This window comes from Carya illinoinensis, chromosome 11, assembly GCF_018687715.1.
Source record: "Carya illinoinensis cultivar Pawnee chromosome 11, C.illinoinensisPawnee_v1, whole genome shotgun sequence".
NCBI classification, from domain to species: Eukaryota; Viridiplantae; Streptophyta; class Magnoliopsida; order Fagales; family Juglandaceae; genus Carya; species Carya illinoinensis.
In genome coordinates this window covers 11,120,567-11,138,182 of record NC_056762.1, presented here as the reverse complement: position 1 = coordinate 11,138,182, position 17,616 = coordinate 11,120,567, and the positions used below count along the sequence as shown (strand labels likewise).

Sequence of the window (17,616 nt, the reverse complement as noted above, 5' to 3'; positions counted from 1 at the left end):
TTCGTTGTAATTTTTTCTAATTCTTAAATAAATGTACTCACATATATATTTTTAGTGTACCTTAATTATGTCTTTCTTTATATCAATAAAATATCTTATTGTTTATAAATATATATATATATTATTAAATTTAGAATAAAAAAATCAAAAGAATAATTTAAGATTTGTAAAGTTGCTCCGCACAAAATATAAAGAACCAGATGCAGCCCGTTTGTCTTCCATTTTCATAATTTCTTTCGTCAAGGACCACTTTCAAGGAATCCGAATCATCGGATGCTCTAACCAAGCTTTCCAATTCCTTCCTCCTTTCACGAATTCTACAATTTTTTTTATAATTTTTTAATCAGATGTGGCTGTCAGCGTCCCCTGACCTCAGATAATAGATTCGCCGTTTTGATGACATAGATCTTGTTCTCAAGGCCTGCCCTTATCTCTTCTCTCTCTAAAACAGACCCCGAGACCCGGCCGTGTTCTCTCGACTCCTAATCTGACGTACGAAACCGATGCTTCCTCTACAGCCGAAAGAAACCCACGGTCTGTGCTGTATTTGTGCCATTTCTTCTTCTTCTGTTTTTTTTTTTTTTTTTTTTTTTTTTTTTCTGTTTTACCACATTTTAGTTCAGAACAATCTGTATATATGGTGTTATTCTGCTGCTAATTGGATCAACTTGTTCTGCTAATTCCGTTCATCGGAATTTTGTAGTTTCATATTCACACATTGAACTTGAGACACCTTGATGTATGGACGATATTAAGAATATGTATAATCCGTGATCGATGACTATGAGTACGTCTACGTACAGTCCCTGAAACGTCTCCTTTGTCCGCATCTTCTTATCTTCAATGACCAAAAAAGTTTCCCTCTATTCGAGTTCCGCCCAGCCCGCTGTACTAAATCTTCCTCTGCTTTCGAGTTCCCTCTGCAGCTCCGTCCGCCGGCGTCGACTGGATCTCTTCTCCTCCACCACCGTCGGCCATTAAGCTTTCAGGGACGCGTTCTCTTTTTGGGTGCGGTCAGCACATCACTCGTACTCCCGACAGCATTCATCACAGCTCTGCTGCCGCACCGACCACCACGAGACCATTGCAACCGAACACGCCGCCACCGACCAGGTAATGAACCGTTACTCTCACCCTATATTTTCGAATCATTTCCCTGTCTGGGCCCTGTTGATTTTCTCCCTTCTTTGCCATTCATCACATTTCTGGGCCTATGTTTGAGAGACATGTGTCAGTGACGTTTTTACTTATCAAAAAATGTTTGAGAGACATGCATGTACAATCTGATTTAGGCCTGGCAGGAGAGAAGTAGAGAGCCAAGAAGGACTTGACCGAAGGCCGAGCTAAAAGCGTATTGCTTTCACAGCAAAATGTCGGCAATTTCATTCTTGGCTCAACCCCACTCTCTGTCTCTTCATGCAAGACACTTCGAACAAAGTGGTATTCGTCGATATTCGTCTATGCACCATTTTCACATGCCACATGCTATTCCTCTTTCCAAGTATAATTAAGCTTAAACAGAAAAGACCCAATTCGGCCTTACCTATTTCCTAATTTCAACATATCGGAGATGAATTATTTTTAATAAATGGTTCCCTCCCTGCTTAGCAGCAATGGCAGGAGGAATAGAAACACAAATGTCTATCTGCCCCTCCAAAGCATCTTATCTGCTCAAAATCATTTTTATCCTATAACAAATAGAAATTCACTGCCAAAATCTATAAACATAGATATGTCATGGCACGCTATTCGCCCCTGCAGTGTCCATTATAGAGCCAAAATGACAAACTTCTCAAGAAAACTTGACTAAGAACATGATCAAACACATGTCATCAACTTCTCAACAGGCTTCTCACATGGGACTTTCATCAAACACATTTCATTCATTGCTTGAATAATTGTAAGGAAGTTTCCCAAGACGCTCCTCCACAAGCTTATTTCCAATTTGACAAACATCATATACTCCTTTACAAAACAAAATTTCTTCCCCTATATCGTTTCTTAAGATGAAAATGTACTGTGAAATCTCAGTTTTTCTGTATGAATTAATACATAGCAAATTCTAGCTTATTGGTATGTTAAAGACAATATTAGAAATTTGGAAGAAACTTCTTTAAAAAGAAAAAAAAAAAAAAAAATTGGAAGAAACCAATGAAACAAATTTGGTATACGAACCTCTCCTGTAAGACCCTTGAGACTGCACAAGCTATGTCTCTGCTCAGTGGCTGGAACGCTTCAGGGACGTTGCACACCACAAGCCTCTCAATATGCACTGTTTCTATACGTATGGCGTCTCTTGCGGCACCTTTTCCACTTAAATGAAATGACTTGTTTCATACCCTACGCGGCTGTCTCCACGTCAGGGGTGCGCGGGGTCTCCACTGTGTGGGGACTGCATTTAGAATTATTCCCGTTGGGTTTTCCCTTCCAAGCTTCTTCCCATCTCTCAAAACTATTGTTTTTCCAACTCCATGTTTCTCTTCCTCTTTTTTTCTTCACTTTCTGTATATCTAACTTTCTTACTTCAAATTAAATTATCATACAATCCCTTGATGCCTATGGATGCAGCAAGAGAGAGAAGCCCCCTATCGGCTCCCCTTGGTTGAACTTCCTTTTGTCCTCTCCTAGGGTGGAAGTAACTTTTTTTTTTTTTTTAATGGTTATTTTTCCCATCCAAGAGAACTCTCAACTCAAACCTAAAGCTTTCCATCACATTCCTTCATCCAAGCTCAGTCCAGGCATTTTCGCCTCACTGTATGTCACCAGGTTTGTATTTCTCTTTCTTCCTTTTTTTTTTTCAACTTTCTTTGCACATTTAATTCTGTTACATTAAATTCAATTATTCGTTCATATTTCATCTTTATTGCATTGATAACAATTTGGTTTCCAAGAACATCTTGGAATTGAAGAGGAATGTCTAGTTGTATAAGGGCTTGTTTGGGTAATACATCTTATCTCATCTCAAAATTTTTCATAATTTTCTTTCCAAACATCACTCAAACACAAACATTTTTAATTTCAAATTTTTAACTTTTTCATCTAATCATTACAAAACTTTCTCAAACTTCCAAACAAAACACAAAAAATAATACCACTTTTTCAAATTTCAAAACAAGAATAATATTCAAACAATTTTTTAACTTTATAATATTTTTATTCAACCTTTTCTCTCTCCTTTTCCAAAACCCAATAAAACATCTTAACTCAAACCATTGCATGGTAATGACATTCTTGGCAATGATACAAAGAATTATTCATTCATATATATATAAAAATATTATGTTTTGTCCTGTGGATTAGTTTGGTTTTGCTATGTGCCAGCTTACTTAAGGCCCATTTACCTAGTATGAGGCATGCTGATCTGTTACACTTTCTCAGGACTGTACCTTTTTATAATGGGCAGTTTTAGAAATCATTTTAGGATGATGGATATAAGTTGAATGCTTAGGATCCATAGGGCATGTTGTATATGTAATGTGCTTGCTGCATTTTTAGCATCTTGGCATGAGATATTTGATTGTTTATGTATTCTTTGTCTACAGTGCATTGGGTAATCCCATGTCATTTTTGGAAGTTCCAAGTGGGTAATTCTTCAGTGATTAATGGATTCACATTTGATTAGCTTCACCTCAACTCTGAAATGGTGCTAAGATGATAAAATTACTCTACTCTTTGTCTTGTAAACTATTTGGTGGGGTCTGTTCGCATAAAAAATATGACATGAATGAATTTGCTTGCCAATGAATTTGATTGTAATAGCCACATCGAGTATAGGAAGGTAGTAAATGTGATTCCACCTTGTTTATGAGGTAGAAGTTATTGTGTTATAATGACTCGTCTAGGCTCCAAGTGTAATATTGGATAGTGCTTTTGGAGTATGGGCCTATATATGGCTTGACCCTTCCTTTGGTCATCACATGGTTCTTGATGAGGGGCAGATTATTGTTGAATGTGATGAAGCATTAATTGTATCTCATAACCAGTTGTATAATGAAGATTTGGATATAAATACTTTTATTGTTGCACATGTATTGATGCCGGACCAGTTATGAAACTTTTAGACTTGTCACTCTTGGTAAAGCATCCAGAGATTTTCAGATAGTTGACAGTTTGGCAATAAAGTGAACCTAAACGTGGGATGTACAATGAAACTTCTGGTGCTTGTAGCTAGAACCTGGTTTATATGTGACATGAAATCAAGCTCAAGTTATTCAAAAACAACAGGGAATATTCAAGGATTTACCAAATGCTATTCTGTAGCTTGTGAGAATAAAGTGGGAGTAGAGCTTTAGGACACAACATCGGGGATGAAGTTACGCTTGAACTTACTCCTCCATTTTGGAAGAACTTTTTAAAGGGGGACAACTCATAAAATGTTGGTCATGAAGTAGGATGAAAAGTTATGAGGCATGTGGGAAGGGTGGCCTATATGTTGAAGCTGCCTAAATGATTAAGGCCTTGCCCAACATTTCTTTTAAGCTTTTTTAAACCTCTCAATGAAAATTTGGTTGATAAACAATTCAGTCTTTTAGCAAGCTGAGACTTGCACCTCCCAGCATCCGGGTGCAATCCTAACAGTGTATTGAGATCTTGGCCTGCTAAGCATAGGGCCAAAGCAAGACGAATCCACAAATGTTATACCTTGGGAAGCAGAAGGGACTACCAAAGGCAGAAGCTAACTAGAGTGCGATACTTGGAGACATTGAAAATGTTAGGTTCTTCTCAACCGAATGACAAATAAGCTTTTGAGAAAGAAACTCCAAGTCTGTAATGCTATAGAGTGATAAGGGGGCAGCTAGTCCCAATACATTTCGTTTGATGTTTTGGTATGGAAAAGAGCGCAAGTGCCTGTTCTTTTTTTTGGAAAAAAGAAGTTTATGGTTGAGCTGAGGAACAGATAAAAGGGACCATTGAGAATGGAAGAATTCAATGACGTGTTATATGGAGAGCTTATGGGAGTTTTTGATTTCCAGAATAGGTGTCCCCCAGTGTAAGAGGAGTAGAGTTTAAATAAGATGGTTTCTATGGTCTCTTTCCCTCAAGGAAGAGAAGGATCCGACAATAAGTAGAGAGGGTTACTTGTAGGAATAACCCAGTCAGCAAGTCATCCCATCTGGTCTTGGGTTGTTGAATCATGGGGCAAGGCCTGCTGGCTAGTCATCATGCTAAATAAGCACAATATTTAGCTTGGTTTGGTTCCCTTGGAGTCCACAATTTGATTTAGAGCAATTGTTAATATTCTTCCACTAGTTACAATTTTGTGTTAATTTCTCAAAACCTTTATCATTCAGTGATTTATCTTTTCCACTATCATGTATTGGCTTTTTCCTTCTCTTTTTTCTTTTTCTTTTTGGTTTGTTCCTCCTTGTTCCTTGGGTGTACTTCTACAGAGCTAAAGAGGCAAATTATGAGATAACAGGAATGGCGACACAATCTGAGCGATTCTCTCTAGATTTTCTAATGGGAGGAGTAGCAGCAATAATATCAAAGAGTGCAGCTGCACCAATCGAGAGAGTTAAACTTTTGTTGCAAAATCAAGGAGAGATGATAAAGAGAGGTCAGCTCAAGAGACCATATACAGGTGTTCGCGAATGCTTTGGACGGGTCTTGAGAGAGGAAGGTCTGTTGTCTTTCTGGAGAGGTAACCAGGCAAATGTCATACGATATTTCCCTACTCAGGTATTTCCTTTTACTCTGCAAACCTCGTTTATCATTAAGGATTTGGGCTGGAATCTGGATGTTAGTTCTGATGGTTGTGGCTTTATTTGTATAATTTACAAAGTTTCACTTCTATTGTTTTTTTGGTTGACACATTTATTATTGCTTGATAGCATGGTTACATGAGGGGTCCATTGGTCATTTTTCTTGTGCTTGCCCTTGCTTGTATTAATTTCACTTATTATAGAGTGGATCCTGACATTGTTTTCTTTACTTTTGATTTTGTTCACAAAGACGAGAAGTTCACAATTTGGAATTTCTTAATATAATTTTAGGAAAAGGATGTCGATAACTGACTGTAAGATTTCTAAATATGTGAATTTTTTTCCTTAAGAGACTTCATTATTTGTTTCCCATTTCATGGAACTTTAATTTGGGGTTTCTATGGACAATTTTGTATATGATAAATTTCAGTGTAGGAGATGCATACAATTTTCCATATTGCCCACTCGTTTATATATATTTGTTGCGAATCTCTTCTAGAATATGCATTTATCTTCAATTTTATTATATGATCAATTAAGTTAGACTTCAGACCAACTGTTCTGTTTTCATACTCAATGCATTTAACTGTACATTTTAATAACTTATAACTATTCAGATATGGACATTGCAATCTTGCAAATGTTTTCACCAAACAGATGTTAAATTGTCCATAGGCTTTCAACTTCGCATTCAAAGGTTACTTCAAAAGTGTTTTTGGACGCTCAAAAGAGAAGGATGGATACATAAAGTGGTTTGCCGGTAATGTGGCTTCAGGAAGTGCTGCTGGAGCTACTACCTCATTGTTTCTATATCATTTGGATTATGCACGTACTCGACTTGGCACTGATACAAGGGATGGTCAACGACAGTTTAAAGGGCTACCAGATGTATACAGAAAAACCTTGTCAAGTGATGGAATTGTAGGCCTGTACCGGGGTTTTGGGCCTTCAATCATTGGCATTACTCTGTATAGAGGCATGTATTTTGGGATCTATGACACAATGAAGCCGATTATTTTGGTTGGACCTTTCGAGGTTAGTATCTATATTTCTTGTTGGGGAATTATGTAAATCAGACATCTGTCTATTTAAGAGGGGGTGAATTTGCATCTTCAGCTCTAATGGAAGCATCATGCTTGAGTGTAGTAGAATCATAATCAAATGGGTTGTTATTGCTTTGATGACAATAGCGCTGGTCCCTCACACAGGAGATTGTGAATTAATCAGATGCATTTGAACAGCTGATTTAAGGACAGTGGAAGACCGTTCATGAAAATTCCTTCATAATTGTTTTCAGCTCCAAAATTATTTGATGTTTCTAAAGTTCTGTGGAAATCATGCCCTTTGCAGTTTTTCTTCAGACTTGTCCCCAAGCCCCATATGACACCATTCACTTTTTTTCCTTTTTCTGCAGGGTAACTTCTTTGCCAGTTTCTTGCTGGGTTGGAGCATCACAACAGCCTCTGGCATCTGTGCATATCCCTTTGACACTCTGCGACGGAGAATGATGATGACCTCTGGACAACCTGTAAAGTATCGCAATGCCATGCATGCTTTCCTTGAGATCATTCACCTTGAGGGTTTCACTGCGCTGTTCCGTGGAGTTACCGCAAATATGCTTATGGGGATGGCAGGGGCCGGTGTACTTGCAGGATACGATCACCTTCATCGAATTGCATCCAGACATGGTTATAATTGACAATGGTTTTAATTTTGAGCCGCATCAAAGAGTTCTAAAGCGAGTCCTGGCCTTATGATTTGTATATTAACGTGCTTTATCGATTGTTTACCCAAGAAAGGTCCATTGAAAATGGTAAGAAGAAAAGAAAATAATATGATCAGATATATTTGAAGTGGTTCACTGCCTGATGTTACTTCTGGTGCCTTATTTTCCTCTAGTTTTTTAAGAGTTTTGCCGACAAGTCGAGGTGTAAACACATTTCTTATTGACGGACTCACTGTAGTTGTAAGAAAAAGAAAGTCAAAATACAAAGTTATGCTTTCACATCGGTACTGTATTCCGTATCAACAAACAGAACTGCAGATAGTTTTCTTTCTTTCTTGTAGTATTTATGACAAATAAAAAACATAATTCATAATTATTTACTAATTTTACAGTGAGACCTCAAAAGTACAGCCTATATGCATCAAATTGAGTCTTCAGATCTTCCACAACCAAATCTCACAGAATTCTTGACAATTACATCAAGCCAAAAGCCAAAAATTTTTATGGTGCTTGGTTGTAATCAAATAACCTCCAAGCTTCTTGCTCTTCCTCCTTACTGCAATGGCCATGCAGGAAGCATTTTGGATACAGTACTCTGCAACTCCTCCACTGTTCCTATTTCCTGCCCATCTCTTCATTAGAGACCATAACATAGACGATTGCTTTCCTTGTCCTATTACCAATAAGGACACTCTTTGTTGCCTTGCTTCCTCCACTATTATTGGACCCTTTTCCCTTCCTTCAAGCAAAGCTACCTCAACTTGCACCTATTAGAAATTATATATATCATTCACAATACAACATTCATCGATCGATCAATCGTGTTATGAGGAGAAATTCGTCATTCTCTTATGCAAAATATTCTCTCTATTTTTTATGATGATTTTTTTAAATTAATGATCCACAGCAGTGCAATTGTACAGCTAGGCACCTTAAACCGCGCTGACTATATATATATAAATACATCTATATAAACACATATTTAATAAACATCATGTACATGTAATTAAAAGTATGCAGCCAAAAGAATATTCATGGCAGAGTTGACATACATTCAGTGAAAAAGCCCATTGAACCAGTCTTGCTAGAAAATGAACAGATGAAGTCTTTTGCGCATTGATCAAGTTGTTCATTTATTTCACCTAATTTGATGACACAGACGTCCAGTAATTTCTTGAGTTGAGCCAAACTTTTCACAGAAAGCTTCCCTAAAAACTTGCAATATGATTAGTTGTTGACATCAAATTCAGTGTTCTTGGCCACGTTCTTCACTTTATACCGTATTTAGAACACAATCCTAGAGGCACTATAACTGAAGCTGGAATGTCCCAATTCAGAAGAAGGACTTACCCCAGGCCTTTTCATCTGACACATATTTTTCATGGAGTACAGAAGTTCATGAGCCATTAAGCTGCCTTTCCCCTTAGACCCTGCATGCAGCAGCAGCAAGCCAACGTACCTTAGCTCTAACCATTCAATATATATATGTGTGTGTGTGTGTGTGTGTGTCTGTATATCTTCACAGATTATGAATGAAAACTTACAAGATGATGCATCATCTCACCTTGCTTGGAGAGCTTGGATACATGAAGGAGAGTAATACTATCGTGACCCTGAACTGTGTGAGACAGTGCCCATTCAAGAGCTCCCTGTGCTTCAAGGCTCGAATCCACAACCACCATTATCTTGTTTCCAACCTCCGCTGGCACCCCATGATCTTTCACCTGCCTGTCAGGATCCTCAGGGCTGCCGGCGGCGCTAAACTCATTGGGATCTTCCCTGCTATTGCTCAAAAACTCTGTTTTCTGAGCTGCTTCAATGGAGTCTAAATTCCTGGGTTTGGATTGAAATGGCGGGGAGCCTATCCTGAAACAGGCGGTGACACGACCGACAGACAAACTCGCCACTCTAACGCGTTTTCTGCCCATGTTGTTGGGAAGGGGGTGTTGGTGGGAAAGTGGCTACATTTTTTTGTGTATAAATAAGGGGGAGGTTGAAGTACCGCATGCAGTGTTATCCTCGTGGCCATTGTTGTATTTGACTTTGAGCTCTTTCTCTTTCAATGGTCGTACAAATCATTCTTTGTTTGTTTGCTTTGTTTTCTTGGTTGTGGGGACTCAGTCATCTATGAACGTGCGAGCCATGTAGTTGTGAAGTTGTGCGTCCATCCTCCATTTTATTATTAGTATTTGTATTTTTTTGTCCGTAAATTCTTTAATGTTTCCGCGTTTGGGGGTTTGATATAGACAAGCTCTTCATTATTATCTCATCATCATCTTCATTATCTCATAACTAAATGATTTAGGATTTAGTTATATACTTAGACTAATCATGCTGTGGCATTATACAGTGTGTTTTGGCAGTTTCGCATTAACATAAGCAGAACGTATTATTATACATATATATATACAAGTCAAGCCCAAGTCATGTAAGGCAGACGTGAGATACCTGTTGCAGGCCACTTTTGTTTGGAATAGAAAGCAGAAAAGAAGTCCAGCCGTGTCTGATCGATCGAGAAGTTTGGCAAAATTCCATGAATAAGAAATGATTGCAAACTGACTTTAATATATATCATCTTGCAATTCAATGCTGCTTTCTTCAACTAATCACTAAAATTGACTTGCATTCCCAATATATATTATTATTCCATGATGTCACCAACTAATCGTTATGTATGCCTAATCTGATGCGCTATATATATATATATATATATACACATACACCTGCCTGCACGTAATATTTCATGCTATTCTTTATTTTATATTTTATCATCATATCAATCATACTTCGTGATGTGACAAATATTTAAAAATATGTCATAACAACTAAATGTAGACGAAGAATATAATTTTTAGGAAAAAAAAAAAACTAAAAAAAAATACAATTTTTTTAGTACAAAAGATTTGGGATATTTGGATATATAAATGTATCAGCCAAGATTATTAAGGACTGATGTTTGTGTGAAAGGCCAACCATAACTAAATCATGCATACATGCACACGCATGTAAAATTGTTGAAAATGCAAAATCGGGATCAACGTACAGTATTTTGTAATTTATAGACAAATAATAAATATTGTATCTTACAATTAATGATCTGGATTAATCATGTACTCCATGACCATGGTGGCGGATTGCATATTAATGTACTGTTTGGATAGTGAGTTAAGATGAAAATTAAAATTAAGTTAAATAAAATATTATTAGAATATTATTTTTTAATATTATTATTTTTTTGAAATTTGAAAAAGTTAAAATGTTTATTATATTTTGTGTGATAATTTGAAAAATTTGTAATGATGAGATGAGATGAGATGAAACATTTTCACTATCCAAATGGGTGGGGCCAAGACTTTACATGTCTTAGTTATAAAGATTCTTGCGAGCGAGCCTAGTTTCCAGCTTATCTCTTTTAATGCAACTTATATATAGGAACATGATATCATGACCTTGTCATGATATGAAATGTGAAAGTCCGACTTGTCCTAATATATATATGGAAGAGAAGTATTGCTTATAAGATCGAGATGTCACTATGTCAATTGATCCGATCGATCCCTTTGTCTAGCTCCGATGGATGATCACCTAATGGATTATTACTTATTACTACCAAAGGAAGGAGTATAAAATATAATCCCAGTTTTCATTCAAATGAACTTGTAATACTTACTGGATTCAACGACAAATTTTTTTTTTGATCCTGTTCAAATGAAGCAAGTGTTTGAATGCTTTCTAGTTGTCCGAACAGGACAATTTGTGTCCAAACATAAAATAATCAGATCGAATGCCTTTGAAAAAGGTTTGAATTAAAAATTCTATTTGAACGTTTTATTGTCCATTCGAATAAATATAAATTTTTTCAAACATAATAGTATACATTTGAATGATCAAAACATGCAAAGTGTTCGAATGTATTAGTAATCCATTCCAACTAAAGTGACGATTTCATTTTCATTCCAATGGTTTTGGGTTGCTATTCGAATGACATTAGAAAATGTGTTTGAATGATAATAATGAATAATTACCGTTTGAATTGAAGACGTTTTGTTCGAATGGTAATTACTGATACAATAAATGACAAATTTAAAATAAAAAATTGCATTTAAAAATTATAATTAAAACATCAAAATTGCTCAAAAGCTACATTAAGTCAAAATAAATCAAAAGACATATAGTAAGGAAATAAGTTTTAAGTTGGTGGTGGCCTAAAGTTTTGGGACATTATTAACTATATACGTTTGAATATTTTTAGGGATTGAATTTCCATCTCCCTCCACACGTCTTGTTTAATCGTACCTCTAAATCCGTTGTCTGATGTAATTAATCCTTCGACTCTTGTTGTTAACTTTTATTCTTCTAACAAGCCTCTCTCAATAACTTCTGATTCAATATCTTCTCTATGCAATGGAATCATACAATATTGGTTGAGATCAACAAATAAATTGATACCTGATTTGTCTTCTTGATATGCTCCTTTTTCTTTTATCTCCACTCGTAAGAAAAAGAGTGATGGTGAGACTGAAACAAAGACTCACCCGTGTAAGAAGCCGTGCAACATGAGTTTATCGAGGAAGGAAGACGTGGTGGATTAGGGTGACTCTTGACAGCGGCATAGTTGGGGGTGGTGGCAGAGCATGGGAAGAGAGAGAAAAAAAGGGAGTGCACTGTCATTCAAGGCAGAGAGAGTGAGAACGAAGAGAGAGAGAAAAATGGAGAGTGAGAGAAACAGAAGAAACAAAAAAAAATACTTACCAAAGTGGCACGGTTGACGGAAGAGTGGTTGGTCAGTGCTGCTGGGCTTTATCGAGCCGTGACTGGAGGCAGTAAAAGGATGGAAGCTAGGAGGAAAAATATACTCTATTTTGGTGCAAGAAAACAGGGGCTCTGTGTGGCAATTTTCCCGTGATGCAATGATGGCTGGGCACTAGTGGTGATGCGAAATTGGTGGGTGATTTTGGACAATGTGGAGTCAAGGGGGGTGGCTAGGTGTTAGACAGTGCGGAGTGAAGGAGGAGGTGCGACGCGACAATGAGAAACTGAGAGGAGAAGGAGACAACTGAAGCGGTAGCTTGGGATTTTTCAAGCATGAGGGATGGTTGATGTACAAAAGAATATATATATATATATATAGAGAGAGAGAGAGAGAGAGAGAGAGAGAGAGAGAGAGAGAGAGAGAGAGAGAGAGAGAGAGAGAGAGAGAGAGAGAACCCTAGAGAAGGAGGGAAAAGTGAGACGAGAAATGGCAAGTCGTGAAAAACGGACGTGATTGAAGCGTGCATGCATGACAAATAGATGTGCATCAGAAAGAACGTGGAGTCTCATACAAGATCTAACGAGCTTGGGCTTCTCTCTCTCTCTCTCTCTCTCTCCAAATTATGGGTCTCAACTAATCCTTATAAGAGATATACTTGTTCCATAATTTCCTTGGCCCAAACAAAGATTCCATCCAAACCAAAAATATTTAATGATTTTAACTAAAATGGCAAGCCCAAAACAAAATTCGATATCTGCCAAAAATAAAATCTTAGAACTCTTCCAAAAATTTAATCATAATCTAAAATGGGCTTTTCATACCTATAAATCCAAAAAAAAAAATACTAAGAAAGCGAGCCTGTATTGAACTCGAGTGTTACATCCTCTCCCCTTAAAAAAAATTTTGTCCTCAAAATTTGTTGCATCAAAAGTAAAGTCAAATACATGAATCCCTCCTATTTCAAAAATCTTAACTTTCCTAAAGTCTCTCACCAAAATATTTTCCCAAAATCCCAATGTTGAAATCCACACGCGACCTCAAATCCAAACCTAAAAGTATGAACCTCAACTATGGATTTACAAGCCTAATAATTCCTCCATTTTTTTTTAAAACTAAAATCTCACTTATAACTAAAAGGGAACTCCTAAAATAATATTTAAACCTCGGAATTATAGAACAATCAAATGCTCCAAATCCTCACAAAGTCTACTCTCAAACCATCAAATCTCTAAAACTTCACACTTCCACTATACACGCTAACCAACCCAACACCTAAAGCTAGAATCTCATGGATATGAATTATTGGTCTAATTCCTTTCGATGCTTAAACATGTAATTCTTACCAGGCTTATAATTTTGGACTACGCACTCTTGTGCACTCTTCTGTGGCCTAAGCCTTCCTTAGGAAAACACGCACACTCACTTCAATCTAAACTTCAATATTCTAAGCTATAACACTTAGAGAAAGATCCATTAAAATAAAAGCATGGTTTGGCCCCACTCAACACAAAACATAGCTATCAAGAAGGAAAACAGTAGAGTACTTGTGATTGCATCATTGTCATCCTCAGCATCTTCAGATGTCAGTGCAAACACTCAAGCCGGTCCTCTTATTCTACGCTGATTGTTTCCTTGAATCGTTGGTTGGGGACCCAAAGGTGGGTTAGGCTTCTTGTTGTTTGTCTAAAACAAAGGGAATTCCCTGATAAGATGTCCGGTCTTACCGCATTGAAAACATGCCCCCACCTCTCTCTTGCACTCTCTAGTGTGTGCATGATTACAAAACTTACAGAGGTTACTCGATTGATTTCCCCATGTCTACTTTTTACCAACGATATTGCTTTCATTCCTCTTTTTACATAGGCCTTGGCCCATTGTAGACTGAGACCCCTGTGGCGCAACCCTCTTCCTTTGTTCCAATAGTTCAACGCTTCACTTAAGGCTCTGCTCAATAATTGTGGCCTTATTTATTAGTTCTGAAAAATTCTGAATCTGAAAGCCCCCCACTCACTTGTATATCCTATTGTCTAGCCCTTCTTCAAACTTTCGGGTCTTCCTCTCCTCATCGGGGATCAGATATGAAACAAAGTGTGATAACTCAATGAATCTAGCAACATACTGGTGGACTGACATGGTTCCCTGAACCAAGTTAGCAAACTCCTTGGCCCTAGCATCTCTAACCGATCTTGGAAAGTAAAGGTAAAAAAAGATTTGCTTGAAATGGGGCCAGCTAAAAACTCCCCTCCCATCTGCTTCCCTAATTGTTCTCTCTAAAATCCACCGTTGTTTCACCTCATCGGTCAGCTTAAAGGTGGCATACCTTCTGTTCCTTGGTGCAATTTAAGACCTGAAATATCTCCTCGATATCCTGAACCCAATCCTCAGCGAGGGTTGGCTCGCCTCTCCCAACAAAAGAAGGAGGGTGCATCCAGCTAAATTGTTCTACCGAACAACCTCTTTCATTCCTATTGTAATTATGACCCAGAGGGTTCTGTGTGAGCTCCTCTATTAATTGCTGCACCTCAACTCAAAGTACTTTAGTAGCACTCGAATTTCCTTCTCCTTCATTATTAGTCCCGTTTAGATTCGAAATGTTTCATACCCAACGATGAGGTGGCATCATGAAAAACTTGGATTTTTAATAAAAGTTTCGAAATATAGAGTTCATATAAACATATGCAAAAAGTAGTACACGCAACCATAGTAACAAAGATATCTCCAAAATCTAACCCTTACATCTTATAAAAATCATATGGTAAGGCCTACAAAAAGAGTCTATCAAATTTTAAAAAACAAAATTCAAACATGAAGAAATTGGCTCATAAAATCTGCAAAATCCAATACCTCAAATTTCATAAGACATCTTTCCTAAAATCTTGTAGATTCTAAGAGCCTAAATACTAACAGGATTATTCCTTGCAACCCACACAATTCTAAATGATTAAGTGAAAATAATATGAAGATTGAGCATATAAATTAAGGGTTTTGGTCTGAAAATGAGTTACATATGCTTATTTACATAATAAGTTGACAATAAAGGTCAAAATGGGAAATACATGTGAAATACTACTATCTGGCACTTACCTCACACACTCACTTGACACTTAGAAAAAAAAAAAGAGAAGGAATCCTCTCAAGCTCGTATCCCTTGCTATTTTGCATCTCAGATCTTGCACCTTAGAATACGGCATGGAATTGGAGAGAGCAACAATCTAGAGAGAGAGATTAGAAGGAGCACTAGAGAGGATGAGGAAAGAGAGCATAAAAGGGAGGAAGTGGTGTGCAAGAAGGCGACGTTGGGATTTTTGGTAGGGCCTGAAAATCACTCCGAGAATTCTGCTTCCAATTTTAGGGTTTTGTCTTTTCCTTTCTGGAGATTATGGATCAGTGTTTTTATTTGATGAATAGCTTGTTTTCATACTTTATGGGAGAGTAATTTTGTAACCTAGGTCAAGGGAAACCTTTGGGTAGTAGGGTTTCAAGTGGGGATTTCTTTTGGTTTTAACTTGTATCCTCCATAAATCTATCATTCTTATAGACATTGAGACTAGGGTTTGTTTTCTATGTCCTCTTCGATCCATCGTTGATTGAGGAGGAGAAGCCTGAGCCTGAGGAGGGGGCTCTGCCAGATTATTGATTTGGAGTTGTTTTACTTTTGGGAGTTATTTAACTTGCGTTCATGTCATGTAATTTGGATTTGAAACAATATTGAAACTTGTAATATTTTGGTACGCTTGTGTTTTAAGCGAATTTGTATTAAACAAAATTCTGGTACTTAGTTGTAAGATTTTTATTACCGCTGCATTATTTTTATTATACACGTGTCGCTTGTATACACACTTGGCACATAGTGATGGAATGTGTGACCTGTGTTAATCATCATCCCGACGCCTCGATTTCCACGTGTCCATACGTGGGAGTTGTAGGCATCACAAGTTCACCCTTATGCATTATTCAACCCCTGAATGCAATTAACTTTAAGCCTGGTATGATTCCCTTGATACCTCACTTTCATGGAATGGAGTCAGAGAATCCATATTTGCACATCAAAGAATAAGTGATTAGACTCAAGTTATTTCCCTTTTCATTAAAAGACAAAGCCAAAACTTGGCTAAATTCTCTTAGGCCTAGATCAATAGGGACATGGCAGAAAATGCAAATTGAGTTCCTAAAGAAATCCTTCCCTATGCATAGAACTATCGCATTAAAAAGACAAATCATGAATTTTGCCCAAAAAGACACTGAGACTTTTTATCAATGTTGGGAGAGATTCAAGGACTTGCTTAATACATGCCCTTATCATGGGTATGAAAACTGGAGAGTAATCAGTTTTTTTATGAGGGTTTGCAACCCAAGATGAGGTAGTTTGTGGAAACAATGTGTAATGGAGAGTTCTTTAATAAAGAACCCAAGGTGGCATTTGAGTACTTTGACTACTTATCTGAAAATGCTTGGTCATGGGACACTTCATATATGTATGATAGGACTAAACCTATAAAAACTATCACTGGAGGGGACAAATACAAGTTAAAAGAGGTGGATGATTTGCATGCTAGGTTATCTTCACTTTCTAGAAAGTTAGAAACCATAGATGTTAATAAATCCAAAGAAGTTCAAGTTGTTCAGAAAATCTCAAAAAAATGTAATATCTATGAAGAAATAGGGCATGTCATTGATGACTGCCTTACAATCCCAGCTTTTAAGGAAGTTCTTCTAGATCAATCTAATTCTGTTAACTTGATTTCAAAACCTTTTGCAGGCCCCTTCTCAATTGCATGCAATTCCACTTGGAGGAACCATCCAAATTTTTGCTAGAGGAATGAACAGACTCAGTCTTCATCTCATCTACTTGGGCCCAGCCAGTATGCAACAAACATGTACCCAACTGTACAAGGATCACTCCAATAGCCAGCATCTGCAGTTGTAAACCAAAGGATAAACTTGGATGAGACTGTTCACCAGCTAGCATCCAACCTGCAATAGTTCATGCAAGGGCAAGCAATAATAAATAACCAAAATTCCCAAGCACTCAATAACCTTAGGGGATCCTTGTTAAAAATCACTTCAACCCTGAGTATTCAAGAGAAAGAAAAATTTCCTGTACAACCACAACCCAATCCTTAAAGCCAAATTCATCAATTGTCAGAAATGGGAAAGGACTCTATTTTGAAGCAAGTAAAGGCTATCATAGTCCTGAGAAGTGGAAAAAATTTAGAAAAATCCAACCCCTAAAGCAGACGACAATGGTAAGGTCTCTAACCCAGTGCTTGCACAAACTAAAGACACAACCTGTTCAGCACTTGTACCTTTTCCCACTAGGTTAGCAATTTCCCATAAAGATAAAAATTAGGTTGAGATTTTGGAGGTATTCAAACAAGTAAGGATTAATATACCCTCACTAGATGCTATTCAACAGATTCTCACTTATGCTAATT

General features: G+C 37.2%; 2 protein-coding genes and 1 non-coding gene across 11 annotated transcripts; 1 reads left to right on the top strand and 2 right to left on the bottom strand.

Moving 5' to 3' along the window:
* The first annotated feature begins 201 nt into the window (after window positions 1–201).
* Window positions 202–7,711, top strand: LOC122282786 (ADP,ATP carrier protein ER-ANT1). Of its 9 annotated transcripts, XM_043094809.1 has the most exons (7): window positions 202–534; window positions 704–787; window positions 927–1,113; window positions 2,569–2,766; window positions 5,391–5,679; window positions 6,378–6,737; window positions 7,117–7,711. In XM_043094809.1, the coding sequence occupies exons 2-7, from the start codon at window positions 778–780 to the stop codon at window positions 7,399–7,401; spliced, it is 1,329 nt and encodes a 442-aa protein (XP_042950743.1). In that variant the 5' UTR covers window positions 202–534; window positions 704–777; the 3' UTR covers window positions 7,402–7,711. The 9 variants fall into 9 exon arrangements, with proteins under 9 accessions (XP_042950743.1, XP_042950742.1, XP_042950745.1 ...); XM_043094808.1 differs by lacking the exon at window positions 704–787 and having other exon boundaries at window positions 203–534; XM_043094810.1 differs by lacking the exon at window positions 202–534 and having other exon boundaries at window positions 579–787.
* Window positions 7,712–7,729: 18 nt separating this feature from the next.
* LOC122282788 lies at window positions 7,730–9,399 on the bottom strand. The gene is made up of 3 exons (XM_043094817.1): window positions 8,993–9,399; window positions 8,779–8,858; window positions 7,730–8,195 (listed from the first exon to the last, which is right to left on the bottom strand). The coding sequence occupies exons 1-3, from the start codon at window positions 9,354–9,356 to the stop codon at window positions 7,908–7,910; spliced, it is 732 nt and encodes a 243-aa protein (XP_042950751.1). The 5' UTR covers window positions 9,357–9,399; the 3' UTR covers window positions 7,730–7,907.
* Window positions 9,400–16,381: 6,982 nt separating this feature from the next.
* Window positions 16,382–16,489, bottom strand: LOC122283581. The gene has a single exon (XR_006230979.1). It is a non-coding gene; the product is annotated as a small nucleolar RNA R71 (small nucleolar RNA).
* Window positions 16,490–17,616: the final 1,127 nt, after the last annotated feature.